Raw genomic sequence first — 13,657 nt, forward strand, 5'->3', positions numbered from 1 at the left:
TGTAGTGGACTGCACATGATGAACCTGATGAACAGGGGTGGAAAAACGAAAAAGGCGGCGGGAAAGGTTATGTATGACATCAGTCTTTTGGGATGCACGTGGTATAATACATACTCAACGACTGATTACTGAGCCATAGAGCCATATAAATATAATTTTTGTATTTATGAGTTGTATTAAATTTTGACATAAAGAGATAAAAGGTATCCCATGTCCTTACCCTGGTTCTAAGCTACCTTTCCACCAATTTTCAGCCAAATCGGTTCAGCCGTTCTTGAGTTATAAATGGTGTAACTAACATCAACTTTCTTTTATATATATAGATTATTATCAAATAATATTTCAATCTTTAACTGTTTCGATACTCAACTTCGATCTTCAGACGCCTTTGGCCATTTCTGTATTCGACAATCACAAATATAAAGATATTTATGGGAAAGGTTTAGTTAGCTTAAATGGACATCTTAAAAGGGATCTCAATTGGACAGGTTAGGTTGGCGGTCCGTTGTGTTACCTAAAAATCGACAAAGCGCTTTCAGTCGCTGAAAAATTTGTTGAAACGGCTAATGTTAGTTTCGGCTATGTTTCCTGGCTCACCGGACTGCCGATAAGTTCAATCTTAGACTTGCAAGGATTGCACAGTGAAGCATAAAAATTTGCCTGAATGTTTCCAATTTCACTTTTCCCAAAGAACTTTGATAATTTGCGTTCGGCTACATTTTTAGCCTTATTGGATAATGAAGTAGGAACTCCTACGATTTTGGCAAGATGAATTTTGCTAAGGGTAAATAGTTCAATAGACTCCTGCTACTACTTTACTTTCTTCTTTAGCTCGAAAGGATCTCGCAGTCCCAGAAAGAACTGGTCGTCGACCAATGCCAAGTCAATAGATCCAGTGCTAGAACGCAAGATGGAAATGTAATACGTTCTTGTTCCGATATGAGCGGGCCAAGGGTGCAAGTTTTGTCAGGCTCATGGACTTTGCAGTTACCAGCGATTCCTTTATAATTGGGCACCAAACGAGTCTGATAACGAAGTAGCTTGAAGTTTTTTCTAGTGTCGATAGACACTACTAGACAATTTTTGAAGGTAAAGTTTGCGCTCTGCTGTCGTAGTGAATGCTCATCTCCCTGATAGAAGCTACACTGCGGAGCAGTAAGCCAACTGCAACTTTAGAAGCAGCCACTTCTGGGCTACTGTATGGCATTAGGATGTATATAATTGCACAGAAGAGTTTATATTCAGAATTTTTTCGCCTTACATAAGCACATTCTCGTAGCATTTCATTTATTTTGCTTTGCGGGTGAAGGTGCATAATGTGCAAAGCTAGTTAGCTAGCGTCAGATGAGCTCAAAGTAAGTCGAAAGAATTAAAAAAAATAAAATGAACTGTAAACTGATATTGAATGACATAGTGCATTGAAATATTGGAATTCTTCTGATCTGTCAACATAGTTGACACCAAAGGGCGTCCTGCTATACATTTGCATACGCACACATGCCAATAATGGCCAAATGAGACTTTATATGTATGTTCGCTTGTTTGTGCTTCAAGTTGCAACTAAAAAGTAATACACACACACTTTTATAAAAGCAGATGGAATCCGGCTATGAGCGAGCTGTCATTTGTTCAACTCACAAAGCCAAAGAAAGCTATCTCCTAGCGCTGTGAGTCTTTGCTCGGGCCGTTGCATGCATACACATGTATGCATGTGTGTGTGGATTGAATGCTGCATCCAGTCTGTCCGTGTCAGCAAGCTGTTGCTTGTCAGCCGCCAGTGGATATTCGAAGCCATTCGAGCATTTGGCATTTGCAGGAAATTAGTAAACCAAAATGAAATGAATGAAGTCGCCAAGAAAGAGAGAGAGAGGGAGCGAGCGGACACAGTTAGATGCGCATTTGCATACCTGTATTTCGGTATGTTTATCTTACGGAAATTTAGAATATTTTGGCAAATTGCAAAATTGCAAACGGAAATTGTCGGTTGCTATTTTTCGGTATGAGTTTTTTCCTTTCGTTTGTATGTATGTGAGTTTGTGTGTAACGCGCTGACAGCTCATACTTTTGTGGAACTATTTTTAGTGTGATTTGGAATGAGTGCGTTGCGGATGGGAAAATTAAAGTGTTGACAGTGATGAGCATAGTGACGTGGTCGCTTCTATAAATTTGAAATTTGTACAGACAGGAAAAGAGCGCAGACCAGCTGTGTATCTATTCGTAGGCACTTCAAACACCCCTCCCATTACACTGACTTTAGTTTACTCTTAGCGAAGTCTACAACCCATGACCGTTAGTGAGCTCAGTGAAAATTTTGTATGCAATTAGAGGAGTCAACAACCCTACCTGAAACTCAATGACCCTTTATATATACATATGTACAGTAGAGCCAACAATCCTACCAGGATCAATGATCCTTTTGTTTACATATAGCGATGTAAAAAACCCGAGGCGTATAGAAAAAAATATCAGGGATCAGCTGTACATCAATTCGGAAGCTGTTTTTCGAATATTTCTTTCCTTAATACCTTCTTACACTTCTCTAAGTTGACATTGCAATTTAGTTGGAAAATTTCCGCCGTCGATATATCGTTAGAAAAATAATTGTAGCGAAAGGCACTGCAATATTTTGTCCATACGTCTTTCATAACACTTTAAACGTACTTTTATTTAACTTTAGCGGAGTCAACAGTCCGAGGTCAATGACTGAGGTCTAGGATAATTTTGTTCATATTAAGCGGGTTCAAAAAGCCAATCTGTGGTCAATGATCCTTTTGTTTATATTTAGCGAAGTTAGCAACCCAACCTGAGGTCAATGCTTACTTTTAGCGGAGTGTACAACCCGAGGCGCATACAAGAAAAAATCGTGGCCTAAGTGCAAATCAAAACTAAAGAGATTTTTTCAAATATTACTTTCTGCAATACTTTCTCACAGTCCTATAAGTTGAGGCCACAATTTAGTTGGTGGCGGAAAGTTAAATAGATTTTTGTAGAGCAATTCGCTGATATCTTTTGTCCATACGACTGCCAATACAATTTAAATATACTTTTATTTACCTTTAACGAAGTCAACAACCTAAGATCAATGACCGTTAGGGAGGTCAATGGCCCTGAGGTCAGTGAGTCTTTTATTTTGAATATAGTGGTGTCAACCACCCTACCTGAAAGTCAATAAACCTTCTGTTTACATTTAGCGAAGGTAGCAACCCAATCTGAGATCAATGTTTGCTTTTAGCGAAGTAAACAACCAGAGCAGCATACAAGAAAAGACCGCCAATCAGGTTTTTATCAATACGATGGTGTAGTTTTTCGATGATTTTTTTCTTGCAATGACTTCTTTTGATCTATGTATATCTTGAGAACGCATTTAGTTGACAACTTTTCGCTATTGATATCTTGTTAGATAGCTCATGTTAGAGAAAAGCACGGTGATCGGTGGTTTATCCAGCTGTCTTTGCAGATTCAGTTTTAGGGGTGTTTTACAGCCAGCTTTCCATATGATCCATCAGACCTAAATTTTTCCTTATAACTTTGTAAGATATCGCCTCATCAGCTTGGTAAAGTCCTGAAAAATTCGCCACCTTTGGAAATATTTGACTTTTTTCTCTGCAATTGGCATTTTATTCAGACATTTGTAGCGCATATGTATGCCGGAATATTCAGGAATATGCAAGAATACGCGCACACAGAGCCAGTGTTGCCAGAGTGGCAAAAAATAAGCGTATAAATACTGATTGGAACAAATTCGCAATGCAATTACATAAATAAATCAAAGTGCAAAACAAACTAAACAAACCAATTGAGTTAAAAAAAGGAAAACAAACAAACAACAAAGCTGCAAATAAATAAATAAAGTGAATAGCGAAAAGCCACAAAATTTTCAAGCGAACGGCCAAAGCCCAAAAATAGAAACAATTTGTAAAAACAAAGCAGCGTATAAAACAGTGGCGTTGCGCCTAAAAGTGGGCAAGTGAGAGGGGCACATTTTCTTAAGCTTTCAAAATCGCGCGTAAATTATACTTAGATTGGGTTAGGTTAGGTTAGTCTGGTCGGTCAAAGAACTATGCAAAGAGCAGTTTTGGTTCCCGGCTATTCCAGATGGAGTTCAGTTACTAAGTCCATGAGAAGTAATCATCTTTTAGGATGCTTGTCGCGAATTTTAGTAGACCCTGTGGCCTCACTACCGATACCTCTGCAGTGTATCCTACCATCTATAGCATATAAGTCTTTTTTTAAGGGTATAAGGAGGGTTTACTACCATATTTGCTAATTGCTTCCTCCAATGCCTCCACTGCTTGCAATTTCAAATATTCTGCAGCAAACAAAGTTGAAATATCGGCACTCGCACTTTACGCCCGAGCAATAATTCACACATCGTTCGCAACTCCACACCAGCCACCCGCGGCATGCAAAAAATATGCTTCAATTAGTTTTTTTTTCGTTTTTTGTTTTTATTTTCTTTTGGGTTTGCATTGAGGCGCAACAATATTTGCTGTGTTTAGTTATTGTTGTAGTGGCATTTTTATTTGTTTTTCAATGCACAGCTTTAGTTTGAGCGGCCTGCCTTTGGCGCTGTAATGGCCGGCTGCGATGGCGGCCGAATTTGTGCGCCAATAAAGCGCATACCAACGAGCAGTTATACTTAGACAAACCTACAACTATTCACACACACACTTATATATAATATATACATATAAAGCTTATAGGTTATAGATGCAGGAATATGCGGAAACTCTGGAGACCCTACAAGGCATGTGGTTGTTGAGAAATCGCTTTAAAACTTGATGCTCGTTATTTTCTCCCCAAAAAGCTGCTTATTTGCCAGCAGCGCCGATATCGGACATTTATAGCATATAGCTGCCATAGAAACTGAATTATCTGCATAAAGTTTTTGTATGGAAAACTTTTTCATTTGACAAGATATATTCACAAACTTCGACATGGATAATTTTTTAAGGCAAGGCTACAATGTCCGCAGAAATTTTTAAGATCGGATCACTATAGCATATAGCTGTCATACAAACTGACCTACCAAAATGAAGTTTTTGTATGGAAAACTTTCTTACTTGACAATATATATACATAAAATTCGACATTGATCATTTTTTCAAGCAACGGTATAATGTTCGAACAAACTTTTCAGATCGGACCACTATATCATATAGCTGTCATACAAACTGAACGACCAAAACGAAGTTCTTGTATGAAAAACTTCTTTATTTGACAATAAATCTTCACGAAATTTGGCAAGAATTATTGGCCAAGACAACACTATAATATCTGCAGAAATTTTCTAGATCGAACCGCTATAACATATAGCTGCCATACAAACTGAACGATCAAAATCAAGTTCTTGTATGAAAAACTTCAATTGTGAAGGGTATTATAGCTGCATTGCAACCGAAGTTCACGTTCTTTGTTGTAATTTTTTAACTAGTACGAATACGGCAAGCTATAAGCTAGTCAACGGGCTACAAATACGCCGAAGTCACTTCGATATGCAACGATTAGTTTGCAGCATTGTTCGTGTGCTTCGGTTGCTTTTTCAGCTCAAACGGAGGCTATGCAAGTTGTTCTTGTTGTAATAGACCAAAAATCGGCGGAAAATAACGTATTTATTTTATTTATACTTTGTTTGTTAGCAGTTTTACAAGCGCCGTTGTGTAGCCGATAATCACTCACACATACACATACACAAACGCAAGCACAAACACAAGCAAAAACTCAATGTGGGCGTATTTGCACTGCTTGGCTTTGTGCATCCGGTACAATCGTGTGTTTGCATTGCTGTGTTTATAACTGTGTTAATGTATGTGTGTGTTTATGTATGTTTGCCGGAACACGTTGTGGTCTGGCACTTCCTTGCAAGTGTTATGGGTTTTTGTGCGGCGGCCAATGCTTTGTGCCAGCTTTCACATTTATCTTCTATTAAAACTATTTTTCGTACAAATTTTCCGCAGATTTTTGAAATTGTTACAAAACTTCCACACCAGCAGCCATTAGCGTGCGCACTTCTTCACACACACTTACTTCAATGTCCACACAAATACTCCCACACTTGCTACCAACGTCCACACACACGTACACCGGCCAAACTCCGGCTTCATTGTTTATTTCACTCATTATACTGCTTCTTTCAACGAATTTTTTCAGCGCATTTTGTGGTGGCTGCCACAATTTACCTCACCCCCTTGAAATCACACTATATTTCACATTAGTTTGTCTTCCTTCATTGTTTTAATTGCTTCTTCACTCGATTTTTGTTTATTTTTACAGGATTTACGAGTCCGCTCCTTGGTCAGTGGAGGCATGGGGACGTCCGTTGGAGAGCTTTGCATTGGCAACAACAAGACTGGCTGGCGCTGGCAATAATTCATCTTTGAACGTAAGTGTTGCAATTTATGCCCTTGTACTGGTTGAGAGCTTTACCCGGTTTGTTTTTCTTCTTTGCCTTTGATTTTTTTGTATTTTCTGAGCGGTGGCTAGTGCGCAAATAGATCTTTCCAAAGCGATAAATTCTGGTAAACAGCATATGCTGTGAGCAAACAGAGTATAAAGGATTTAAACGGAGACCACAAAAATACAAAAATGGTAGCGAAGAATAGAAAAGATATCGCTACTGCCGTAATTTAAAGGGGTTTCACTGGAAACTGTAAGAATTGTAGGTATTTCATGCGATAATCTAGAAAGTGGATTTCTGTGGAAAATTAGATTTCTCAAGAAACGTTTTTTCAGTGACGAACTATTTTAAGCAAACTAAAAACAAGAAAAAGCGGTTGATGAGACCTAGGCTGGGATACCCTTCACAAATATAATACTTTTTCATGCAACAACTTGATTTTAATCGTTCAGTTCGTAGGGCAGGCATATGATATAGTGGTCCGATCTGTAAAGTTTCTTCAGATATTAAACCGTTGCTTCAGATAACAATCCTTGCCAAAATTCATAAAGATACGTTGACAAACAAAAGAGTTCTTCATACAAGGACTTGATTTTTATAGGTCAATTCGTATGGCAGCTATACGCTATAGAAGTCTGATCTGAATAATTTCTTCGGAGATTGTACCATTGCTTAAGGTAATGATTCACCCCGAAATTGGTGACGATACCTTGACAAATAAACGATTTTTTCATACAAGAACTTGAGTTTGATAGATCAATTTGTATGGTAGCTATATGCTATAGTAGTCCGATCTGCAAAATTTCTTTACAGATTAAACCGTTGCTTCAGATAATAATCCATGCCAAGTTTCGTGAAGATAGCTTGACAAATAAAAGAGTTCTCCATACAAGCACTTGATTCCTATCGCTCAGTTTGTATGACAGGTGTATGCTATAGTGGTCCGATATCGCCGATACCGACAAGTGACTAGTTTCTTGGGGAAAAAAGAATGTGTGCAAAATTTCAGAGTGATATCTCAAAAACTACGAAACTACTTAGAGTATATGCTTACAGAAGGACATAGCCCAATTGGCTTAACTCGCCACATTGATTATTTACCTACATATATATCGTCACCTAAAATGCAAAATAACGTAAAATCACTTTTTATAAGTATACAGGCGAATGAAAACCGATATAATACTCCCATTGACACATTGAAACAAAATTTGAGTTTTGGTTATATATTGGTTATCACACATGTTATAAAATAGTTATATATTGGTTATCATACACTCATATTGAAAAAAAATTTCAGTTTTGGTTATAAAGTGGTTATATATTGGTTATCATATACTAATATTGAAACAAAACTTGAGTTTTGGTTATAAAATCGTTATATATTGGTTATCACACATGTTATAAAATGGTTATATATTGGTTACCATAAAATCATATTGAAACAAAACTTGAGTTTTGGTTAAAAAATCGTTATATATAGGTTACCATACACTTGTATTGAAACAAAATTTGAGTTTTGGTTATAAAGTGGTTATATATAGGTTATCATATACCCATATTGAAACAAAATTTGATTTTTGGTTATAAAATTGCTATATATTGGTTATCATATGGACAAAATTTTGGTTATATAACCGTTATATATTGATTATTTTATCTAACAGCGATTTTCGATTTTTTTTTTTTTTTTTGAAGATACGTTGTTTTGCATTTTAGGTGACGATATACTTTATACATCTTCCGACATTGCCTTTTAGATTCTATGATTTTCAAGCCAAACTTAATGTACCCAGTTCTGGGTTTAATTATTCTTCGGCAGCTTTAAGTACATTTCAAATATTTTTTATTTTTATTTTTTTTTAACATATAATTATTTCCACGATTTTCAGCCTTTGACGTTGTCAAGGGACTTAAGCGCTCATTGCATTTACGCCAATATGTAACAACACTTATTTGCGAAAAATTTTCAATTACTTTTCAGGGTCAACAGACGACGGTATTCTGCGTGCGCTGCGGCACCACCCGCGGCGTGCTGGTCTATTGGCTGCGCTCGGAGACGCATCGCGACATGGCCGCGTGGGCGCGCGCACTGGTGCAGGGCTCACACAACGCCGTCAACTATCAGCGTGAGTTCTCGTTCCGCTGCCTCTACCAGGGCAGACAGTGTCAATTGGTTGTGCATTTGAATCGTGGCTTTTGCCTGTACGACTGCAGCGGGTTTTCAGCGGCGGCGGCGGCGGGTGTCGTAGTGCCGCCCAATCAGGCCAAAACACAGTTGTGGCAATTTCCGTTCGACAAATTGAAGGGCTCAGCGGACGACGGCATACGCATGTTGTACTTGGATTTCGGCGATGACGGCGAAATTGTAAGTATTATTATATTTCAGCACTTTAAAACTAATAAGACACTACTTTTGCTTGGCGCGTCCGCTGTGTAATTAAGCAATTATGTATGTATATTCACAGTGAAATTAGCGTTTACTTTGCATTTTGCCGCGCATTGCCGCCGCTGCTCGGTTGGTCGGTGATTCGAGTTAATTTAATTAAATAACTTTCATTTCATTTATATCTGATTTCCTGCGACTCAATTTCGCATGCGGCGCCACCAGCCGTGTCGGCCGCTTCACCTTAATAATATTTCCTTTTTTCATTTCGCGCCTTCCGTCTTTTATTGCGCAACAAAGTGAAACGCATTAAGTTTTCAATTAAAATTTCACACGGCGCGCCCAATGGTCCCAGACGCCAGCCAACCGTAAGCAGCGCTGTCAACTGTCACCGCCAGCAACACGAGCGGCAGCCAGCCGCAGTCACATTGCTCCCAGTCTGCTGGGTCTGCACATCGGCGCGTGCTACATATCGTTTGGCCGTCGCGTTTGGCATGCTGACCCGACTGTGTGTGCTCTCTGACTCCATTGCCAGCTGGTTGTTGGCCTACCTTTGTGCTCGTCAATGTCATAATCAATGAATGGCTTCTTGCTTCGACACCGCTTCGCCTCTGTAGCGCTGCGCAGACGACAGCCTTCCGTCACTTAAGTTACTTCGCAAGTAGCAGCCAGAGGGCTCTTCACTTGATCGCCTTTGCTAACGTTGCAATTAATTTTAAATCGGCCTTCACTTCGTTTCGTGTCGGCGTTTCACCCCAACGGCCGTTGTGGCGCCGCACATCAGCTCCAATTGCTGCTTCTTCAGTCAGCGTTGTTCGTGGTGTGTAGTAGGTGGCAAGTGTTGCTACTGCCACATTTTGTGGCACGTTGTCAACTGTAATTAAACTAATTTTTTCACCAACACCTTACACTGCTTAACCTTCGTTTGCCGTGTGCACCTTCGTGCGGCTTGTTTCTGGCAATGTATATTCATGCCTTGTGTTTCTTGCCTCATGTCTTGGTAGAATGTGTGTTTATTGCTTGGATTTCAATTTGTTTTCTTGTATTTACTTAATCTTCCCTCCGAATTCGGCTTAATTAAATCAAATGTTTTGTGACAAGTGACCGCACTTGCTTGGTTCAGTAGATTGCGGGTTATTTCTGAATTTTTGACCTCGTTACTGTTTCGTTATCTATTATGGATTTTCCTAAATCTTGCAAATAACTGTATTTTCTCCCATAGTTGTATCATTAAACATGAAGCCTGCCATAGTTTTTAAATAAGCTCATACAGACCTCAGAGTAGGAGTTTGAGCCTCAAGTAGGAAGAAACCAGTTCGAGCCAAAGTAAGAGTTAGATTCGGCAGTATGATTACTGGTAGGCTAATGAGCCACGCTTATAATACCAGATGGAGTTCCGTTACGAAGTCGTTGAGAAGTAGTAGCTTTCTTAGTCATCTGCGCTTGACGTGAATTCCAATAGAACCTGTGGCCTCACTGACGGTACTTCTTCAAGTAACTTATACCTTACGGCTCCCAATGCAGGACAAAAGATGCTTCATTGTTTCCCTGGTACCTTGCTCCTGACATACCCTGCAGTCTTTTCGGTCTGGGAGCCTCATATGGAAGGCATGTGCCGCCACCAGATGGTAACCAGTGAGTATTCTACTCACGTTTCTACAGTCCCTTCTATCTAATGCCAGTATAGGCTTTTTGCACATGACATTTGCAGTTTTGCACCCTAGTAAATCGTTCCATTGCGTTTTGATTTGCCAGCCGTCCGTCACTCTTGACAATCCTGTACACTATCCCATTGCTTTCGAAACCTTTGCGTCCTGGCATTCTGTAGAGGTAAATCCTTTTTCCACACTTCACTGCTGTTCTGCTTTTCAAGACACTTCTAACCGATATGCGGAACGAGATCAAAACCTTGTGAGCTGCTTACTGTCCATGACTCTGGAGTTGTCTGCTGATGCATTACAGACTAGTTTCGAGGCTTTCCTAACAGGAGAGGACTTTGCTTGAAACATACTGCAGTTAACAGTATACCACCACCAACTTCGGCGTACATTTTCGACCTATCCGCAAACAAAGGGTAATCCGTGTCGAGGTTCCCAACAAATTTTTTTAAGAAAAAACACAGAAACTTCAAATTTAATGGGAAATGTTTATTATCATTCGAAAGAATATTTTTTGGCATTTATTTTTTGATGATTATCTTTTTTAAATGTTGGCCGCGGACACGTCTCAGATGGTCCATCCGTTGAGTCCAATTTTCGATGACTCGTTCGATCATTTCAACTGTTAGCTCGCGAATGACACGACAATGCTTCAAGGCAAGGACGATGTGTTATCACAAGATTTTGGTAGTCAATAGACCGGCTCAAAACGTGAAATTCTTTGCTCACCGAAGTGTTCTCTCAATAGATTCATTGATTGGTGAGACATGTGGAAAGTGGCGTCGTCTTGTTGAAACCAAATGTCACCGAGATCACGAGATTTAATTTCAGGTATCAAATAGGCGGTTATCACGGCTCAATAATGGTCGCCATTGACGGTTATGATCTCACCGGAAGAAGAAATGGACCAATGATTCCACAAGCCCAGAAACCACACCAAAACGTTCTTTTTCCTGAATGAAAAGGCAGCTCTTGAATATCTTATTTCAATTTCTTTGAAATCTAGCGAACGGTTTTCGAGCTGCAGTGGTTTCCATTTACGGTTCACTTGCGGCTGAAGCTAGCAATTTGCTCTCAAACGTTCCAAAATGCTCGAGAAGTCTTTGCTGTCTATCAAATAACTCGAAAAGTATTTGTCGGATTTAGATAAAATTTTCAGCGTATATTTTTAAGAAATAATACTTCAAGAATATTAATAAAAAAAAATAAACGATTTTTTGAAAATTCTGACTATCCTTAACCCCATACTGTTAATTTTTTTGTACAACTAAAATTTGTGGAATTTCTGCAACTACTTCTTACAGGAACTGGATATGGAATGCTGTCCCAAGCCGGTGGTCTTCGTGGTGCACAACTGCCTGTCGGCGAAGGTACATTCCATCACCTAAGAGGAGCCAGCGCCAGCTGACGCGCAGCGAGCTGAATGAGCAGTGTCTGACGCAGCAAAAATAAAATTACTTTGAGAAGCGAAGGAAGAGGGCCCACAAATGGGCGAGCAGCAGTAACGTAGTAAAAATTTTTGTAATTTCATACCAAACGCCGTTGAGTGAATGCAGTTGAAAGAGAAAAACAAGTAAACATTTACATATAATAATGCAATATATCAAATTTACTTAGCACTTAATCATAAAGTAATTATAACGTAATTATACTTAATACCATTGTGGTAAGCATGAGTAGATTTGTATTGCATATGTTAAACGATCGAAGGTCAGCTGAATAGCTTTTGAGCGCGTGTGTGCTTCCTTATTTTGTATAAGGTGCAAAACTAGTCTTCAGTCGCGTAATTCAGAATACACATTATGTATAAATTTAACAATAAGTACAGTTATACATGCGCATATGTATATGTGTAACATTTAAATGTAAACAGACAAACACTTACTCTAAAATATTCCCGAATATTTGCAGCTTTTCACACCGAAATTCGTATTACTCAGCCCAAACAGGGTTGCATTTGTTTTGGTGTCCAGCGAAATTGTGGAATTTGAAATTAAAGCGCACAAACTCGTGTGTAAGTGTTTAAAGTTTAGTTTTAGAATAGTAAAAAGTAAGCTCGAAAAAACTGTCTGTATGTTTGTAAAAAAAGAATTTCAAATGGCATGTATAAAAATAATCCTTTTTCAAATTTGCATAATTAAATTGCACATTCGACTAATATTTAATTAACAAATACAAACAGGCCAAAGCCAAACGAGTGCACATGTTATAAACACATACACACAAACAAAGATATACATATGTACTATATATTAGGGTGTGTCAAAAAATTATAATATTTTTTTCAGCTTAGTACTTTGAAAGATAGGTTTTTGGACACCTCTTACGCATATAAAAATTTATGTATGTATATTAGGGTGGGTCGAAAAAGTCCAGAATATTTTTTTTGTTTGAAACTTTAAAGAATAAGTCTTTAGACACCTCTAAAACAAATATAAAAAAATTTATGTATATTAGGGTGGGTCGAAAAATCTGAATATTTTTTTGTTTGATACTTTGACGAATAAGCCCTTAGATACCTCTAACACATGCATAGACAAATTTATGTATATTAGGGTGGGTCGAAAAATCCGAATATTTTTTTTATACTTTGCAGAATTGGTTAGATACCTCCAACACATTTGTATGTACATTGCAAAATAAATGTACAATAGGGTGGGTCTAAAAAAATCAAATATTTGTTATGCTTGCAACTTTGAAGTATAGGTTCTTAATTATTTCGGTCCAAAAACCCGAATATTTTTTTCTTAGTACTTTGAAGGACAACTTACTTTTTTAAAGATTTTTTTACTCAATGAAATGAGGTGTCTGAGGACCACTTTTTCCAAGTTTTAAAGGAAAATAAAAAAATCCAATTTTTTTTACCCACGCTAATACATATGTATATAAAAATATAAATATACATATATACAGCTACACAACACACACAGTTTGAAGCAGAGGGTATGAGATTTGCAAATGCAAATTAACAATGCAATATTTATTTATTTGTATGTTTGTACATATTTGCAATAAAATGCCGAACAAAAGAACCGAGGATAATAATTAAATTTAACAGATAAATAAAAAATGTATCACATTTACATTTACTACTGCATACAATTTACGAAAACTATAAATAAAATTACAAAATAGGCAACAATAATTACAATTACCGTTAGATAAAATCCAGCAACATATCTCGGTCAGCTGCAATCAGCAACTGCATACATAGAG

The 13,657-nt window shown here is 38.0% G+C and overlaps 1 protein-coding gene across 1 annotated transcript in view; it reads left to right on the forward strand.

Moving 5' to 3' along the window:
- The window catches only part of LOC105227865 (beta-1-syntrophin), a 134,510-nt gene extending 121,269 nt beyond the window's left edge, over nt 1-13,241 (forward strand). The window contains exons 8-10 of the mRNA XM_049457395.1: nt 6,274-6,382; nt 8,382-8,765; nt 11,746-13,241. Coding sequence (XP_049313352.1) covers nt 6,274-6,382; nt 8,382-8,765; nt 11,746-11,829 — 577 coding nt within the window. The 3' untranslated portion in view covers nt 11,830-13,241. The remainder of the gene's footprint in view (nt 1-6,273; nt 6,383-8,381; nt 8,766-11,745) is intronic.
- Nucleotides 13,242-13,657: the final 416 nt, after the last annotated feature.

This window comes from Bactrocera dorsalis, chromosome 5, assembly GCF_023373825.1.
Source record: "Bactrocera dorsalis isolate Fly_Bdor chromosome 5, ASM2337382v1, whole genome shotgun sequence".
In the NCBI taxonomy this organism is placed as follows: domain Eukaryota; kingdom Metazoa; phylum Arthropoda; class Insecta; order Diptera; family Tephritidae; genus Bactrocera; species Bactrocera dorsalis.